Source organism: Nymphalis io, chromosome 15, assembly GCF_905147045.1.
Source record: "Nymphalis io chromosome 15, ilAglIoxx1.1, whole genome shotgun sequence".
Taxonomy (NCBI): domain Eukaryota; kingdom Metazoa; phylum Arthropoda; class Insecta; order Lepidoptera; family Nymphalidae; genus Nymphalis; species Nymphalis io.
In genome coordinates this window covers 8,478,418-8,499,716 of record NC_065902.1, presented here as the reverse complement: position 1 = coordinate 8,499,716, position 21,299 = coordinate 8,478,418, and the positions used below count along the sequence as shown (strand labels likewise).

The window sequence follows — 21,299 nt, the reverse complement described above, 5'->3', positions numbered from 1 at the left end:
TAAAACACTGGGTATGACTCCATGACAGTGATAGTTATTTTAATAATTTAGAAATACATAAGACTACAGTTATAGACATAGATACTTAAGGTTGAGAATTTAAGATAAATGACAATTGGTATTCATACGGTTATTACGGGATTGTTAACTATAAAGGCAGCCAAATATTAGTTTTAGTAGGTTTTACAATGAAGTTAGAATGCGTTACTTGGTGGCTAGCAATTACAGTTAGGTAAAGTAAAAACACACCATCTATGTATCCTATGGCGTTGAATTTGATGGACGCGTATCGACCTGTCAAAATTGTATTGATGATGGAATGCGTAACAGTTAAACTAAATATATTTTTATATAATATATATATATATATATATTGAATAATATTGAAAAGATACAATTAAAAATTTACCTTCAATTGTTCTTGCTTGTAATCCGGTTGATACGGTAGCAACATACGGATTTTTCCCCATCGATTGAAAAACAGAACGATAGCACCTATCCATACAATAAGTACTAATACTACGATGCCAATCTCCACGCCTCGTATCTGTTACAAAATAAAATATATTATAATTTAGAATAAACAATAAACTTTATGATCGAAAAAAAAGCAACTATCAAATTGCCTTTACAGTCAGTATCTTAAAAAGCTTCGACGACATTTACTCGTACATGTTGACATAGATAAAAAATCATGAAATAACCAGATAAAGTGTAATTTTTAACAATTCTTATTTAATAATAATTCGATCATTGCAATAATTTAATATTTTATATAAAATTAATATTTTATATTAAATGATTAGGTCAGCGAAATCTTCAATTTATTTTACGGAACTGCGACTTGAACATTCACTAAAATCATCATTACAACTTATAGCATATTTTAGGATAATTTTCATATTTAGTTGGAACATCCAATCAAGTATTATTTCTCTTTTAAATTGTCGAAGATGCTATAATTGAATAGACGCTTCAATACACAAAATAATCTGTCAATAAAATGGTTTCCCAGTAATTAAATTCATTGACTTTTATACCTCAACAATATTGTACTTCAATGTTATGATCTTGGTTACAAGAAATTTTATTAAAGTAATTTAACTATAATTTTTCTCAAGTAATATTAGATAAATTCATTAAATATTCATTTATATTTTTGACATCAAATCTATTCTATATCAAAGAAAATATATTTGATAGAATGAGTACTTCCGAAAGCTAAAATTTCGACAGTAAAACTAAAATATTCATCCCCTTTTCGCTATTGAAATCAAAGAGAATTTTTTGAGATAGAAATTTTCTCCGAAAATGGAAAAATACTTTTTTCCAGTAAATTTGGCTAACATCAAAGTTATATTAGATATATAAGTTAAATTTCACTATGATGAATTGCCTATGCATTTATTTTTATATCTCCAGTAGTATTCAACAGACGAACAGTATTGTTTTTAAAAAAAAACATTTATTTATACAACACATTTCATCAGACATGACGATGTCATACAAACAATGTTCAAGTGCTTAGGTAAACTCAGCTATTATCATTACCGTTGGAAATGTGGGTGAAGGGTCAGGCGGTGACACTGAGGAGCGGGGTGTTCCCAACCCCCCATCCTGCTGAGGCGACGTCCGCGGAGGCTCTGCACAGACACGATACCAGCATTACTTGATAATGCAATATTCAATACCCATTGTTGTATTAATAGTGTCACACGACATTCAGATAAGGTTCACAATAGTTAGCTTTGTGGCATGACAGCTGACCAAATGTAAAGCGACTTCGACTTATCTGAAACTACCATTCGTATCTGATAGTCAGATTAAATTCAACTAGTTTCGTATACAAATTATATAAATAACTATTGCTATGCAATGGAAATTACTAATATAATAATTTTAGAACGCCTCAAAGCAAATTACGTTTTTGAATACGTAACCAACATAAGCACTTCGCTTATGTTGGTTACGTATTGCCATTAAAATATATTATGATTCTGCTAGAATGCATTTAAATTTTCTAATAAATTTATAAATACGAATATATCTTTAACTCATTGAAATAAAATTTCAATTTCAAATTTAGTCTATGTAAAGTTTTCAGTTTACATAGACTAAAATAAAAAAATAAATGTGTTTTCTTGTTACAAAAACATAAGCTTTATTCATATTTCCGTCACAATTCATATGTTATTGTTGTAAGTGCGTTCACAAATATTATTAATCTAGTAAATTAATTTTAAAAATGTTGCTAGCATAAAATAATAAACATTATATCCTGACGGTTTGTTAGTGAATAAGCTTAACAGATCATGTATTTACATTTGCAAAATACATTTTGTGGTCAAAACCGTTTATTATTTACTACGTGTTACGGAAATGAAAACCCGACTTTGAGACAGTACGAGCGAATACGAATTTCATTACAATTTGCACACCTGAAAACGACATCAGCTTATAATCCATAGGCATTCAAAAGGAAGGTAGTTGTTCCTGTATTTCACAAATGTAGCAAGCAAACTTGTTTACAGATTTATTTTTTATCTTTTATAATCGTCTAATATTTTTTGTTATTATAATTATAATAATAAAGGATTTTACATTTATATATTTAAAAGTACTTAATCATAATGGTGTAGCTTAATGTTGGTTAATTTTTTAATTAAAATTATATTTAAAAAAAAATTAGAGCCAAATATTTTTTTTGAGTCTTAGTTCGTATACAATTTATAATACTTATTCAACAGTAGTAAATTGTTAAGTAGATTCAGTAACAGCCTGTGAGTGGCCCACTGCTGGGCTAAGCCCTCCTCTCCCTATTTGAGGAGAAGGTTTTGAAGCTTATTCCATTGGTTAATGTAGTGTACAATTTAACGTAATTATAATTATATATTTATCTAATGATAAAAATGGGTTTAGATGAGATTTATCCCTGTATTATCAAAAAACAAATATAATAATTCAACGTAATTTAAAGTCATTGTTGTCATTGAAATATGCATTACGATAAAGCTACGTAGTACATAAAGAATATGAAAAAGTACATACTCGTAACTCCATTTACTTCCTTAAATAAAATTAATCAGGATTTTTTTATCACAGATCGTACAATAAAACAATCGGGATGCACGCAGAAATCGGATTCCACTCAAGCTAAAACAGCTTGTAAATGTCGATGCCAATTTTAGATGTCGGTCATAGCACTCGAGGCGTTGTAACACATGTTCGTACGATGCAGTTAAACTTAGATTGTATCCGTGTAAAAACTTTTTATTTTACCCGTATAAAACTCGGAATATCCTTTCGTGTTAAATCCCGCGTCCGTCTCCGTGTCGCAAACAATTCTTGGACAAAATTTTAGAATTCAAAGCGTTTTAGCTTTACATTAGAATATGCTATTTACAACATTACAAGTAAGCAAAGAAACATTATGAAATATATTTTTTACATAAAAAAATAACTAAATTGTAATCGTTAAAGAATATAATTTTCAAATTGAAAAAAATAAAGAAAAAAATTCATTTTCTACTAGTTTTCTACATAAAAGGAATTTCCTCGAAAGCTAAGACTCTTTTCATCCGGGCGTTTTTCTTTTCTAAGAAACCAATTTTCCAAGTCAGATACTCTCAATATTATATCGAAACTTTAACTTCAACAATACACACTTTGAACCTCTTACGAAACGATAAAATAACATATAATAAAATAAAATATGACACAGTTTCTAGAAGTTGTTTGTTAAAAAATAAATGTAAACTAAAATTGTTATTAATTTTGGATTGTATTTCCTTTGGAACCGAAGCCCGCTTATATGATAATATATTAGATTTTTCTGACAACACTTAAAGATTCTTATCTTATACCTGGACTTTCTCTGGTCGTGTCAGATTGTCGTCTCATCAAATTATGCGAGTGACGGATCAGGAATCTCCACCATGATTTGAATTGGATATTGTAAATTAACAATTATCCTTACTAATATTATAAATGCGAAAGTAGGTTTGTTTGTTTGTTGCGTTTTAACGTGTTAATCACTCAATCATTCAATTTTGCAAACACCACATAACAATATAGAATAGTAAACACCTGCCTTGCCAAAGCGCTTGCAGCCGTGGACAAATATAATTTAACTGTAAAAATTACAATGTATTTTGTCGATAAATATGAAATTATGTATTATTATAGTACCTGTATTAGTTTATTTATTTAATAGGAAGCCAACGTTATCGTATAGACAAATTATATATAAAAAGAAAAAATAAAAACATATGTATGCCCAACTTAAAGGCTAACTCAGCACGAATAATCTTACAGACGTTCTTTACTACATTTACTTAATCAAATAAGATTACACAACCAAAAACAAAACATCTATTAAATATTAAAACTATAACTTTACAAAAAAAAAACAAAATAACTCAATAAGAAGGAATTAGTAAACCACGATATGAGCTCTAACATTTTTTTCTTAAATTTTACTTTTAAATGCGGAGTTGTTGATAATATCTAGGATAGCTTTTTTAAATAATATATTATTATAGGCTAAAACGATTTTGTTTAAAGAGGCTGATCTGCCTAGCTTACTTTTAGTATACTAAATCAAAGAAAAATCTAGAAAGGCGAGATAATGCAGTTATGGTATACTTGTAATTTGAACTCAATTCGATTCAGGCAAGTACTAGTACTTTTTTGTACTAAATTTATATTTATAATCATTTCGCATGTCTTACATCACATACAACCTGTATTTGACCTAAGAATTTTTGACATGTAAATGAACAAACTTCAAGGTCTTTTCACGTCACCGGGATTTGGTACTTTACACAAAGGAAATTGGCGCTAAAGCTTATTTACATACAAAAAAAAAATCATATCATTTCCTTGATTGTACATGCCATTTCGCACTGTCAATATGACGTCAATTGTATAACCTTAGTTGTCCCTCCATCCTTTGTCTATCATTACACTGTTTCACTCGCACTTTTAGCCAAACATCACGTAGAAACAATTCCTGCTTGGAGGTGAGATATTTGGCGAGCGTGTCGTACTCAAAGCGACTTGCATTACATGACACTTATAGAAGTCAATAATTTCGTAATACAAAGACAAAGGCCACTACGTAAATCCCATATTGACCTTTTGTTTACTTTTCTTTTTTACTCGTATTTGGTTTTTTTACTTGTGAGTGTGCAATAATAATAATAATTATATGCATTGTCAAATACACTACTTGTCCCCTTACTAATCAATAAAACTTTTTATGCAAAAGCATCGATGTTTACAGAGGTGATTTTAACCACAAAAACTAGACATTGCTTTAAAACTGGGCCATCACAATTATGCCTACATAAAAAGCCATTAGGGAAATGGCAGTTTGGAATAAGACCAGTCTTGTTTTACATGTACACTGCATCCGGAAGATCACACGCGGTAAATGAACTAACTGGAACTGAGCCAACCCGTAAATATTTAGCACCGCGAGTAACTCTGGATCAGCCGTGCATTTCTAATCGATGTTATGAAAATTTGAATGATGGACCGTTTGGTATTATTAAAAACCAGTCATTATTTTTAAAAGCCCATACATTTTTCAGCTGGACAGGTAATAGTTTGGAGGTTCTACCGCGTTGCTAACAATACAGGTTAGTGTATCACCTAGAATAATTTAGAATATATAATTGTCATCTTATAAAATTAATCAGTTAAAATATTTAAATAACCGGTTAGAATAATGCGGAATATTCAATTTAAAAATTTTGGTTGACTTGACATGGTGGGTTAGCTATTCTTCTTGACTTGGAAACGAGCCAAGCTGTTGAACGTGACGTATATTTTAGATGCATTTTTAATCGGGGTTATAAAAGCCGCAATAATATATTTATATTTATCTTTTTAGTTTAGATCATTGTATCTTTTGTTAAACCATTGATGAATATACGTAACTAAATAAATTAAGACAGTCAAATAAACATGTTTCTTTTTACAAATTTTCGAAACACGGAATATACATATATATCGGCGCAATTAATTTTATGTTTATGCTGTTCAACTACATATTGTTTATTGAAATTACATTTTACGCTGTAAAGTTTTAAAATATGATATTAAAATAGATTATTCTCATAATACCTTTAATATTATAATACATTTAATAATAACTGATTGAATATGTATTATTTGTTACTGACATCCTACACTCACATATCAAAGAAAAATATATATGATAATTTAGAGATATACTACAATTAAACAAAGTTCAAAGCATCCAAATCGGCTTACTAGAAATCGGAAAAAATATACAATATGAAAAATTAAACATAATATGCGCCGAACACCACAACTTTCTTTGAAGTCAGCTTAAATGAATCTCCTGTTATTTAAAAGTAATTATTATTATACATAATATGTCTGGTTATTAAAATGAAACTGTTTAAAGTAAGCTACATAATTAGAAGAATGTATAATGTAGACCGTAGTGTAGCAGCGTAGAAAATAAAGTTCCGAATGAATCTCTTTAACAAGTGAGCTTTGAGACGTTTACAACACACTCTGACATTAACGGGAACTATTAATAAAGTCAAGTAAAGGAGGAAATCAGTTCTGCTGAACTCTTTATATATATATATTAACAGTTTAGTTCTAAGACGAAGTTTGAAGCTGAACGCTTCACATATTAAGTACGGTTGCAAATATATTGCAAAATAATTAACCGATTCGATTGTTTCTTTTTTTTGTTTCCGCAAAATCTTTTAAGCATTAACCGATGTGGGAAATGCTTTTATTATTTAAAATTATGTATTTCCCGATTGGTTCCATTGTTATCGAAATCCTGTTCTGATATTGCGATCCATGAACAATTAAGGGAACTTCTCAAATATTAGAGACACACATAGTATAGTGACAGGTATTTTCAAATTATTCTTGTATTATTTTTATTACCATAAGTTATTTCAACCGCAGCATGGCCCGCGTATGTGGGGGTGTTGGGTGATATGTACACTATGTATTTTTCTGACAATGTGTATGAAAATTTCATGATGTCCGGTTCAGTAATTAAAACGTGAAAGCGTAATAAACAAATTAAAGATTATTATTAGTACTTTTTGTATTTTGTATTTTATTATGTTATTGTTATGACCTTTCAACTTTAATTACTATTTACTTTAAGAATAGTAAATATGACATTATTTCTGTTTACTTTTTTTCGCACAATATTTTTTTTTATATGTAATAATATTTATTGATGTGTTGGCATTACCTCTTACGTGCTAAATTAAATTATTATAATAATATATCAATCACAAGCGACGCATAATAATATTATTTGAGCTTTGTCATGTTAAAAGGCATATTTCGCAGAATAATTAAAATATGCAAATAGGTGTTTCGAATGCTGCCTTCATTTGGACGTTCAAGGTCGTCACGTAAAAGCTTATGTTTGCTTGCGTATGTATATATTATTTCCTCTGCCCAAAGGTTGCAGAGAAGAGATCGTTTAAGTGTGTAATTATTATGCAATTTTGTACATTTCGCAATTACGAATAAATTTATATTTAAATTTGAGAAGCATGAAGTGTTTGTTGTTCTTAGTGCATAATATAATTGTCAATTCAATTGTATATGATTATTTTGTTTTATTAATGTAAAATAATTTATGATAGACAATATGACAGATTAAATGCACAGAATAATAATTAGTGTATATATTATAATTATTATAAAATATATGTATAGAAGAGTGTAAGTAACAAGTTTCTTACCGTTTCTACCAGACTTTGTTAAGACTTTAATTATTTAAATAATATAAGCAATAGCAATTTTTAAGAAATTACTAATATTCCTAGTTAACACTTCAATGAAGCGTACATCTTAGGTGATGGAGGATGTGAAGGAGTGTGGACAGCAATAGCCCAAAGGGCCAGGATCAAACCTGAGACTCTCACATCGCTCAGCTGCCCGTAAGCCTGCACTATTGACGTTTAACAATGCGGTGCCTTTTTCTTTTGAATGTCCAATCAATAATGACAGAAAAGGAGGTATCAGTGTTTAACTAATCCGCCGCTAAGCAACGGTTATAATTAAGGCCGTTATTTTCGTAGAACATTTCGAAATGGCTTTTGTATAGTTCAATAAAGTTTATTTCGATTATTGAAACAAAAACATAACTAAATAGTAAATATTGTTTAAGCACTTTTCCGATTCAATTTATAAGAATAATAGTCGAAATTCATTTAAAACATTTCAATTAATTCAATATTAAATCCAAGTAATTACTTAAAAACATTAAAGTAAATGTAAAGTTATATGTTTTCGATTTTAAAGCTTTGTGCATACAATTCAATATTTATTTTTGTATTTTTTACAAACTCGGCAAAGAACCACCTGATAGATCAATATGTTGATCTAATAATTTAAACTTCTTGTGTAATTACAGTTACAATATCAACATTAAAATATGCATTTTCTTGTGAATGGTTGGCATTTTCATTGGTTGTAACTGCTTGCATTACGTCAGAAAAATCATGAGATGCTTAAGTTGCTGATTTTGATGTGTAGCATCTATATATACTTGGAGAAGATAAAGGACATGAGGCTTGTCTACTCTAATACCGTCAATACCACTTTCCATCGCCGCTCTCTACTCCTTCTGCAAGTGTGTGTACATACCGTGAACACATAACAAAAACACATTAATTTTATTAATAAAACTATAGTTTATTTATACAACATCATAATATTTATTTATTAATTTTCTTTAATTACAAATTATTTCATTAAACATAAATTGAATTTTTATCTGCGTCTCATTTCGTTAAAAAAGTTGTTACAAATATTACCTAATAAAATATGTTCTAAAATATATTATTGTTGTTAACAATATCTTATATGGCTTGAAATAACAACAATGACGCACAACGTCATTGTATTATTAAGCTTTCGTCATTGAAAGTGCATTCCCTAGACAATAGTGTTAGATTATATTCTGTAAGTCTATTTAATGTCGATATCCGTATGTATACGTTTTTATTTGTAAATTAAGTATTGTTATATAACAATATATTATGCAGCCATTCATATAGCGTCGTAAAAACTTTTAAAAACCTGTATATTTAAGGTAGTCGATTTCATATTTAATAACTGAACTACATTATATTTAAAAATGTAATGATATAGGAAAAAAAGCCGAGATGGCCTAGTGGTAAGAACGCGTGAATCTTAACCGATGATCGTGGGTTCAAACCCGGGCAAGCACCACTGAATTTTCATGTGCTTAATTTGTGATTATAATTCATCTCGTGCTTTACGGTGAAGGAAAACATCGTGAGGAAACCTGCATGTGTCTAATTTCACTGAAATTCCGCCACATGTGAATTCTACCAACCCGCATTGGAGCAGCGTGGTGGAATAAGCTCTAAACCTTCTCCTCAAAAAGAGGAGAGGAGGCCTTTAGCCCAGCAGTGGGACATTCACAGGCTGTTACGGTTACGGTTACGGATATAGGAAAATACAAATCGTAATACAATATTTAAAACAATCATTAACGCTTAATTATTTTTTATTTAAATTTGATTTCATTTAAATGGCTTTTTAATAATGTTTTCTTAATAAAACATTTAAAGTTACTACAAATTGGTTAAAATATCAGTAGAATTTTGTAATAGAAGCGAATACGTCCCAGGAAGGATTAATTGACTTTGCGGAACAGAAAATTTGCCTCTGTAGTATTATGTATGAGAAATTATAATTCATCTCGTGTTATACGGTGAAGGAAACCATGAGGAAACCTGCATATGTAAATTGCATTGGAGCAGCTTGGTGGAGTAAGCTCTCAAAAATAAGATGAATAAATGCCTTAGCCCAGCAGTGGGATATTTACAAACTGACACTTTTATTTTTGTAACTTTATGTTAAAAAGCAGATATAAATAACAAGAAATGTTTAATATGGAACGAATTTAACAGATAACTCAGAAAATAATTCAATGTTACGAAGCATAATGTAATTTGCATTTATGCAACGTAGGAATTAAATGCAAATGTACTGAAGATTAACTTTTTAACTATCTAATTGTAAATTATTCCAATGGTGCCGAATCTCGAAGTTTGAATTTTGTCAAATAGATTCTGTGTTAAATATTAGGATGTTTGAAAGTGTTTATTAAAATATATAAAATATGCACACAGGTACATACAAACGATCCACCTAGTATATACCTGGATTACCTAAAGCTAGATTGTCGGATAAATATTTTATGGTAGGGATTTATGTAATCCCATTTGAGTAGGTACCACCAGCTTATCACATCTTCTACCTAAACAGCTATACTTAGAAAATTACTACGTTCCGATTTAAAGGATGATGAAGCCAGTAATTACAGGTACAAGAAACATAATTCGTTGATTTCCAAGGTTGGTTGTGGCCTATTGGTGGTGAAACGGATGGTTATATTTCTTATAATACCAATGACTATTATCGGTGGTGACCATTGAACATCAGGTGGATCACTTATCAATCTGCCTACCTAATACAAAAGGCGTTAATGTAATGTACAGTAAAGCAATAAAATTGTAAAAGTTTTGTACTTACGTTACCATTATGTTACCATTCCTAAATGTCATTAAAATCTAATTTAATCATAATATACTTTACGCTACGCTTTATATCATTAGATATAAAGCGTAGCGTAAGTAAGTTACTATTCATGATATTATACTTATAAAGAAAAGATGTAAGCCGCACTTGAGCTGCGTTTTGAAATAAGATCGAAATATTCTGCCTAAGCTGGGAAGCATTTGTCAAGCTGTGAGACATTAACAGGATGTTGTTTAACTTAGATGACGTGGATTGTAAGTATATCAAGAAAATGTACCGCCTTACATTTCTACAACAATAAACTATATTGATTACAACAATTAACTGTATTGGAAAGATTTAAGTGAAAAACTGAAAAGGCGCGCTCTCCTTTTCTCACTCTCACAATCAGGATGAGACTTATTGTCACGGGAATATAATACTTCCAAGTTATTGACGCTAAGATGATACTTAGAATTACATTGATTTAAAAAATTTAAGCCTAAAATCTCTTGGGATCTCCAAGTTTCACCATTTTATAAACAACGTTAATAAAAAGAATATGAACATATTCTTAAGTGACATTTCTATAACTTAAGATTATGCTGACGAAAGCATACCCAGACAATTTTTTTATCATTTATAAGAACGTATATATGTACAAACTAACACCATTTATTACTAGGTTATTACACACAAGTCCATTTGCACGAGTGCTACCCGTTGGGACGCTTGATGTACACGCATATCTTGTCACGCAACAGGTGCACTATATAACAAGGACTTTATATACACGTGTAGGTGTGACCTAATTTTATAGACGGTTTAGACGTAAAATAATGATTTTACTCCACGGAATTAAACTAATATAATTCAAAAGTTCGGATATTTCAAACTCAATCATGGATTAAACGGTTGAATGGGCTTAGAAATTATTTGGAATTTAGTGTCGGTTATTATAAATGCTTTTCCTAAAAATATCTTAGTATTAAAATAGTGAGCAAGACCAATTGTATAAAGCGAGTGAAATTTAACCAAATATCGGGGCTTTATAATAGTATATGTATTTGGTTAAATTAGTGGCATTTAAATTTCATGTAATTTATTTTAAAATTCATGTTTACTTGGTGGTAGGTAGGGTTTTGTGCCCTTCTGGTTAGGTACCACTCACTCATCAAATATTCTACCACCAAACAGCAATATTAAGTATTGTTGTGTTTCGGTTTTAAGAGAAAGTAAGCCATTGTAACTTCAGGCACAAGGGACCACATCTTAATCCTCAAGATTTGTTACGCATTGGCGATATGTGGAATGGGTAATATTTCTTATATCGCAAATGTCTATTGGCGGTAGTGACCACCTGTCAGTGTCAGGTCTCATCATGAAATATTACTAAATATTTTTTTGCTTTACGTTATATAAAACTGTATAGTAATATTTATCTATTTTTAAGCAATTTCTAACATCATTTTTCTAACTTCAATACAATATCAACATTTATATTTCCGAGGTAGCTCTACGTGTGTTATATGAACAGGTATATCGTTAAAGTAACAGGAATGATTAATATGTTGACTGACGTGAAAAGCGTTCCGCAGACAGAGTTTATGACGGTACAAAATAAATAACTTGAAGATAACCGTTTCACACGTAACATACATAAAGCATCAATAACTCAACAACAAATGGCCTTAAAGACGTGAAAGTCATAGGACCAACCCTTTGGACTAGTTTTAACTTTTATTATAAAATAAACATTATATACTTTATAAGGATATTATATTTTAAAAGTCACCTGTATGATATGAAAGTATAATTGTATTCTGTATTACCTCACTCTCATCATCTAAAGTGATGGAAATCAGATCGGGAAGGTCAGGTAAGCAAAGTATGGCTCTGCCAACTGCCAACAAAAAATATCCTTATTACGGGCAGCAATTGAGAATTGATAGAAAAACTAAGAGATTTCATTTGAAAAGTTTTGACATTTCCTTGAACTGAATTTAACTAACGCCAACAAAAGGTAGGGCTTTGAGCAAGCCCGTCGGGGTAGGTACCATCAGCTTTTATCCTAACGCCAAAAAGCAGTACCTAATATGATATGTTCCGGTTGAAGGGTGAGTTAAACAGTACACTACAGACACAAGAGACAAAACTTCTTAGTTTCCAAGTTTGGTAGCGCATTAACGTTGTAAAGAAAGATTAGTATTAGTTGCAAATAGTATCAATATCTATAAGCGATGGTGACCACTCATATTATTTGACCCATTTACCGTATATATACCTACCAACATATAACAAATAAAAAAATATTGTCATTAAATTCTTAGTAGCACAACCGGAGGCTAGAAGCTAACAGAGCTTTCGTAAAATTTTTACTTCTGCGATTGAAATTTCTTCAACCATGTTGGGTTGCTATGTGAGAGAATAAATAAATAAGATGCTTGCGTACAAACTGTGCAATCCGCTAGTCTATGTTTGAAAGTGGATAGTGGCCGGTCAGGATCATCATCAATTTAAGACTGTGCAATTTCATTGACAAAGTATAATATTTGATAGCTCTAAAACAAATTTATCTAACACATTTTGGGATAGTTGACGCCTTTAGACGTCATAATAATTACTTAGCTATTGTATCTAGTGTAACGTCCCTGGAAGTGTTAATAAATAATTTTAATCAAAGTTTAACTGTATTTAGAGAATTTACGTTTGGAGATTTAATTTAATTGGATTTTAGACGAAATCGTCATTTAAATGGTTAATAATACTAATCCGTTTTATATTCTAGATATAGGTAGATTCGAATCCGTTTAAATTAATAATATTACCCCTATCAATTGATGCTGTTGTATAGTAACAAAGACATGATGGTTTTCGATTAATTTAACTATCTTATTTATTAAAGTTTCATCCTCTTATGTATGAACGTAAAGGTAAATTAAATTGTTGACAATACGAATGCGACACGTCGTGTACTATATCGATTTCATTTACCTCTCATAAAAATACAAAAATTCACTTAATATGAGAAATTACAATTATATACAATAAATAGTTAGCAATTGTGTCGGATACAGTAAAATAAATAGATATATATGACAATAGGAACTATAGACTGTAGACCACAATACCGATCATGTCGATTATTTTTCGATTAATAATATTTGTGAACCCCCAACATTAAATTATAATATCAATATAGTATAATAAAATAATTTATTAAAATTGTTATTATATTATAATATTTATTTTGATCGAATTTATATCGAAATACATATATTATTAATTGGTAAATATAAATATATTCAAATGATTTCTCTTACCGTTAAACATTTTAAAACAACAGGAACTGAGACATTTCTTATGAAAGTAAACGAAAGATGCTAATCTCGTTTTTCATAAGATATAAGAGCTTGTTTCATATTCATATTCGTCATATGCAAATTTTTTTTAGATATTTTCTTTTATCAAAAATAATTAAATCAATTATAAACAAAAATTAAGTACATAAAAGCTAGTAGCCGTAGGTCTAAAGGTGCTTGTAGGTCTTTCAATCTATTTTTTCTCTCCACTAGCTATATCGGCTTATAAATCTTAGCTTATAAAGATGACGTTAGCTTAGAAAAGATAAGATTAGCTTTATGCTACAACTAGTATGCATATAATATACATCTTGTTGATATAACTCACTAGACTCACAAAAAGTATTAAAAAAGAACGATCATATTTACCTTTTATTATTTAGATTAAACATTAGTTATGAACTATATTTAAAAGTCTAGTAGACGCACGGGTAGATAAGAAGAAAAGTGTATTTTGGATAAGATTTGCTTAAAATCCGTTCTTAGTACGTCGGGAAAGGAGTAAGACAAATTTCAAGTCAATCGGACTGATAGTTTAGGAGATCTCGTGAATGGTATTTCGCTTTTATATATATAATAAAAGATACATCTACTGTGACATTGTCTTTTCCTCTAGACATGTTTGACATCTATTAATCATATTAATATGCATGTTTGCATATTAATATTATTCATATGTACGTGATACGTGAAATATATGGTTTAATGTACATAATAAAAATATTAATCAAGAAATACAATTATAATTTGCGAAAATAACGATAAGACACCAATGTAATGTTACTAGTCTATTTCTTATCATGTAATATGATTTGGAATACTAACTTCCTGTCTCTGGAACATTCTGGAATTATCCTGAAATCTGATCGCTCATTGGTCATACACTACGTCATCAGTAACCAATGACAACTCGGATTACATCCAAATTATTTAATATGACTTTAAATTGCGTTTCAGATACTGGACAGAGAAGTTAAGCTATATTTTTTGGCGAATTCGCTTCCCCAAAACTCGATAATACTCTATTGATTACTCTCAGTATGTTAAATCGATATGATCGTTTGTCATGAGTATTTTTTTTTAATCTATAATTGGTTGACGGACAGGCAAATGAGCCTTTGCTAAATGGTGGTTGGTCAGTGGTGCTGTACGAAATATAATTATTCCTAAAATCACCAATGCACCACCAACCTTGGGAATTATAAAGTTATGTCCCTTGTGCCTGTAAGTACACTGTCACGCGTACCCTTAAAAGTACCAAGTAGTACTCTTTAGCAGAATAAATGATGAGTGGGTGGTACCTGCCACCAAATAAAAGCCTCTTTTACTTATTATGCAAACTTGAACTTTGAAAATTGTAAAATATTTCTTTCACAATTTAGAATCTGAGCAGCCACTTCATATTCACAAGTTTAATTTATGATTATAATAGTCCTAAGCAGGAGCAGGTATTTGCCCAGCCGTAGGCCATTTACGGACTGTTTGTTTTTCATTTAAAATAATTTGCCAAGTACTTAAAAACAATTTTACTGGTGGTAGGGCTTTGTGCAAGCTCATCTGGGTAGGTACCATCCACTCATTAGCTATTTTAACACAAGGGACTTAACATCTTAGTTCCCAAGGTTAGTAGCGCATTGGCGATGTAATTGATGGTTAACATTTCTTACAATGACAACGTCTATGGGCGTTGGTGACCACATCAGGTGGCCTATAAGCTAGTCCACCTACCTATACTATAATAAAAAAACATTTTTATTGATTGTACTAATATATTCTGTACAAAGTATAAAATGTAATTTTAGCTCGTCAATTAAAAAGAGGATATTTTTATTATACCAAAAATGATAGTAATAAATTCTGGTTTTCAGCGAAAATAGATAAGGCTTAGGTTAGCGTTATTATCGCCTACTTTGCCTAGATTTCAGTTTAGCATATTTTATTATTCATTAGTCTGTTGTAGAATCAGTCATGTGGAAATTAGAGTAGCCGCAATGGGTGCCTGTGATCACAATTTTCTACAGGATAGATTAGTATTAATACAGGGTAGTATAAATTTAGTATACATAAGAAATATAAGTGGTAAGAACGCATGAATCTTAACCGATGAACGTGGGTTCAAACCCGGGCATGCACCACTGAATTTTTATGTGCTTAATTTGTGATTATAATTCATCCCGTGCTTTACGGTGAAGGAAAACATTGTGAGGAAACCTGCATGTGTCTAATTTCACAGAAAATCTGCCACATGTGTATTCCATCAACCCGCATTAGAGCAGCGTGGTGGAATAAACTCCAAACCTTCTCCTCAAAAAGGGAGAGGAAACCTTTAGCCCAGCAATTCACAGGCTGTTACAAAAAAAATATTACCTTCAATTTACAATTTAAAAGGTTCCAAACTATAAATAACTAATTATACATGTGTTTCATCTGAATTAATTCATGCATTACAAATATATGGCTTTACCTATTAGGTGATAATGTAAACAATGCATTGTATTCTTCTTTCGAATGTCAAATCCATGGTGGAAGGGACAAGAAATAAATCAGTGTTTATTTAGTGTGATAATTTTAAACTAAAACTAAGGATTTTTATAGAAAAAAATATTTTTTCATTCTGATGTATTTTAAACATAAAACTGACTGCCTCGTTAGTCTAGTGGCTAGATATAAGGCCGCTGACCCGGAGGTCCTGGGTTCAATTCCCAGGTTGGGTCAATAAAAAGTTATTGGATTTTTCTGTCAGAAAATTATCGGTAGCAGCCCGGGTTCTAGAAGTTGGAAGTATGTACACTCCCGTGCCTCGAAAAGCACGTAAAACCGTTGGTCCTGCGTCTGAACTCTTTACGGTCGTGTCGGATTACCGTCTACCACTATAATATCTCCTGCGCAGTTGGCTAATCCCTCTTGAAATTGGCCGGCGTGGCCGAAATCGGCCTGGAAGACATTATAAGACCCGCTAATAAACAAAATGGATGCTATATGATAAGTTAGTATTTAATGTAAAAGTTCAAAAATGCTTTTTGCTTACTTATTTAATGCGTGTTAATTATTATTACTACATAAACTTCCAACTTCTGTAACTGAGATATTTTATAAAAGTTAGACTTGTTTAAAAATCTGTTTGACAACTCAAGCGTATATAATCGTTTGCAAAGCTTTGAATTTTATATTTAAAGTAGATTATACTTAGATTATTTATGAGAAAAAAATATAACCTTATATTTTTATTCAACTTATATTTTATAAAGTTATCGTTTACCAAAAGAAGTTTAAGTAACGTTTCATATAAAATTAAAAAAAGAGAAATGTGATCACGCTGAACCTAAAGTGCTTGATTTATTTTAAACGATTATATATCATGTTTACTAAACGATTCATAGATAGTGCAAAGTAACGTAAGATACATAATGATCCTCCCACGTAATAAGAATTCGTGTGTTCACTAAATCCCTGAGGATTTTCAAGTCACGTGTCAATGCTAATGTTCTACTTGCATGCTCGTCGCCGTTTTTATTTGACACGCGAAAATAAAAGCTAAAGGGCTTAGAAAGGTCATTGACACGTTTCAGCAGACGAATGTGTTAAGGATCGAACATATCTGTGTGACAAAGCGATGCGGAGGCAAATGTGAAAAGTACAAAATACTATTGCTAATTTGTAACTATTTTAAATTTATCATCACGTTATCTACTACTCTTCTACCTGTAAAATAAAGTATATTTTGTAAACTACATTAGTAAACTTTTAAACACTCTGATGAACTTGAAGTTTCGACGATGACGTCATCGCCTACTTTACGAAAGTCTATTGTTTATCTATAACATAAAACATATACATCTTTATTATATATTATCTATAAAATCTATATAAAATCTATAAAACAATATATAAATTATAATATCTTCTACTTTGCTAATAAATAAAAATTAATGTTTGTATGTTTGTCCATTATGCGTTCCTAACACATTCGTCCGATTATGATGAAATTAATTAAAACGTATTAAACTTAATGAACGTAGTAATATTATAAATTGAAGATATTTGTAATTTAACTAAAGTTAAAACGAAACTATAGTGAACTCACTAAATCGCGTATTATTTTAAATTATTTTGTATATTTTAACTTACTTGTAATTCAAACTTCATTATTTATTTAGTAGTATTAATATATCGCAGTTTCTAAGGTATTGCTTCTAACATATGTATAGTATATTAATACTAATTATAATATTATATTAATCGCTGAAGCTTCGCTTTTCTTAGATTACTTGCACGGATGTATTAATAATGCTTTTAACTTATATATTCATTTGAGTAATTTATATCCGAATTATCAAAATACGTGTTTCATGTGATACCTAAATTTTTATTTATTTCAGACAATAATTTGATTATATATAGCTAACGAGGAAATACATTTAATCAGGCAGAAGAAACAACAATAATTAGATCAACGTTTAAAAAATATTTAAAAATTTTTTTTTTTTTTTATAGAATAGGAAGGCGGACGAGCATATGGGCCACCTGATGGTAAGTGGTCACCAACGCTCTTAGACATTAGCATTGTAAGAAATGTCAACCATCGCTTACATATCCAATGCGCCACCAACCTTGGGAACTAAGATTTTATGTCCCTTGTGCCTGTAATTACACTGGCTCACTCACCCTTCAAACCGGAACACAACAATATCAAGTATTGCTGTTTTGCGGTAGAATATCTGATGAGTGGGTGGTACCTACCCAGACGAGCTTGCACAAAGCCCTACCACCAGTAAAAATATTCCATAACCTAAATAAATATTTATTAACAATCGACACACAAATACCAAAAATTTGTTCAGTTGTTTTGAATTACAATGTACTGAAAGCTCGTATTATATTTTCGGGATCGTAATAAAGTCATTCTTGTAACATAAAATAAGAATATTTCTAACTTACCCAGCGTGCGGAAGACAATAGGCCTGCTTCTATACTTATGGCCACCCCAAAGAGCAGCGACCGTCACCTGATATTGCGTATCTGCCTCCAGGCCACTTAAAATAACTGCGTCTGAATTGCCAGCCACCTCCAACACCACTCTGTAACTAACGGACGATGAGTCAATTTCGTTGTTTTCTATCACCAAGTAGAAAAAAGAAGGGGAAAGAAGATAAACAGAAGCTTAGAAAGAAAGAGTTAGAAGGAGAAGAAAAAAACTGTGATATTGTTGATTTGTCTGAAAAAAATCTTAAAGTTGAGTATTGTTGATAAAACCTGCATGTCTAATCCCTTAAAGACCTATAATCTTAAAACTTTAAGAATTCTGATTAGTTGAAGGTAATATAGGGTCCAAGCTAGTATTCTTCAGATATTATTTTTGATTGCCTATCAAAAATAATTGACCTCATAATTGTAATCGTATAATCGTGATTATGAGGTCAACTAACACCAAGACAAAGTATATATAACAATCATTCAATCCAAATGTTCAATTATATAATATATAATTACTATGTATTTAATTTTTATTATTTATATTTATTTGAATTACTATATATTTTAAATTTTTATAGAATACGTAAGCTTTTTTTTTAAATTCAATATTTCGTTTGTGTAGACTTAGAGGTTTTTTTTCGCTGAAAAATATGGTATGTGGGACTCGCCGGTGCTAAAGGCGCCGGAACACCCACAAAAAAACCAGCGGTACCCACTCGGTACCACGTCGGTCGGTACCCGGTACCGACGGTTGGCCCGCTTAAGCGAACCTTCATTCCTAGGGTGGATCCCGGATCACCGTAAGCTGGAAGAAGATGGTGCGCATATCGTCGGCGCCTCCTCCCCGGTCTTCTTCGACGCAGCGGGTCAGCGGCGGCATTCGCCTCATGCTCTCGCTCCGCGGTCTCCTATTGCGACATGACACTCTTGCAAAAAGAGACCATCTCCATTCAACACCTCTCGCTGCCAAGCATGGCGCTAATCACGCTCGGCAGTGAGAGTTCTCCGCCAACTATCGCCGCCAAGGTATGCCTCTGGGGCCCCCACGCAGCACACTCCGTCAAAGTGTGGAGCGCCGTGTCCAGTGAAACAGCCATATCCGTTAAGCATCTGCATCAGCCTAAACGTGAGTGTGCTACTTCTTCTTGTCCGGAAGCGTCGCAGCTATGCGCACCTTCTCCCCCACCTTAAGCACCACCAGAGCTAGGAGTTCCCTTTATACGGGATCCCTCTATGAATGGAGTGGAATAGCCAACCGTCAGAGCGTCACAGTGGCTTGCGCAAGCAATACCGTGACGCCCCCCGAATAGATGAAGTGGTTACCACTATTTTTTTGGTGGGTATTGCGGTGCGCTCGTTGCCGAGGAGTCCCACATACCCCAAATTCATGTGAGGTAAAAGTAAATACATTATTCCAGTGAAAAAAAATGTAGTAAAAGAAACATCTCCTCGTCAGCCTGCATGTAACAGACAGCTGCAAGTCAGATGAAAATCTACTATATCCAGCAATCCGTATTGAAACGGAGTGGTGAAATAAGCTCCAAGAATTATCCCAAGAGGAGAAATATTTGCAGGCTGTTAATTTTGTTTAAATTATTATTACAAAACAAATAACACACGTAATGAACATCACAGAATCACAAGGGACATAACATCTTAGTTCCCAATGTTGGTGGCGCATTGGTGATGTATGCGATGGGTAACATTTCTTACAGTGCCAATGTCTATGGGCATTGGTGACCACTTACCTACAAGTGGCCCATATGCTCGTCCACCTTCCTATTCTATATAAAAATGAACGCTTATTAGGATTAAAATAAAATATTGAAATTCAAAAGATTCTTTGAATTTGTCTGTAATTTTAATTAGCATCATTGCAAAAAGTAAACTTATTAACCGACCTAAATGTACAATGCAACTATTTACCAACCAACGTACAAAGCAAAAGTGCTTTTTGCTTAGGAAGTTGTTAAATTACATGCCTTTGATTTCTGTCCTTTCATTTGCCAATTCTATTGTGGTATTACTTCAGTAGTTTCCAAGTTTGACACATGCCTTTGTGGAATGTGTTTGATGTGTTGGGTGATGTTTTGGCATCGTTTGTAATACAAAATTACAAAAAAGCCTTTGGTCTTGTGGTTCCAAGATAGTAGGTTAAAGGTGCCTGTTGCAACCATGAGTATTTTCAGGGTTAACTGAGTAATATTTTGTGTTAAGTGCATTAATGTTATTACCAACAAGCGCTTTAAGCATTTCTAGAATAAGTTCATAAAGGCGTTTGTCTAAGCCTGTTTTTTTTTAATTATATTATATAAAACAAATTGTACTGAAAGATAGCCAAGCAAATGTTAATAGTGCCAGCGTTCTGGATATAACACCAAAGTACAATCT

General features: G+C 31.5%; 1 protein-coding gene across 2 annotated transcripts in view; it reads right to left on the bottom strand.

Annotated features, from left to right (window-relative positions):
- The window catches only part of LOC126773844 (uncharacterized), a 151,677-nt gene that overhangs the window by 24,564 nt on the left and 105,814 nt on the right, over window positions 1-21,299 (bottom strand). The window contains exons 4-6 of one of the 2 annotated variants that reach the window (XM_050495055.1): window positions 18,873-19,018; window positions 1,552-1,643; window positions 410-547 (exon numbers count right to left, since the gene is read on the bottom strand). In XM_050495055.1, coding sequence (XP_050351012.1) covers window positions 410-547; window positions 1,552-1,643; window positions 18,873-19,018 — 376 coding nt within the window. The remainder of the gene's footprint in view (window positions 1-409; window positions 548-1,551; window positions 1,644-18,872; window positions 19,019-21,299) is intronic. The other variant, XM_050495056.1, reaches the window with a different exon arrangement.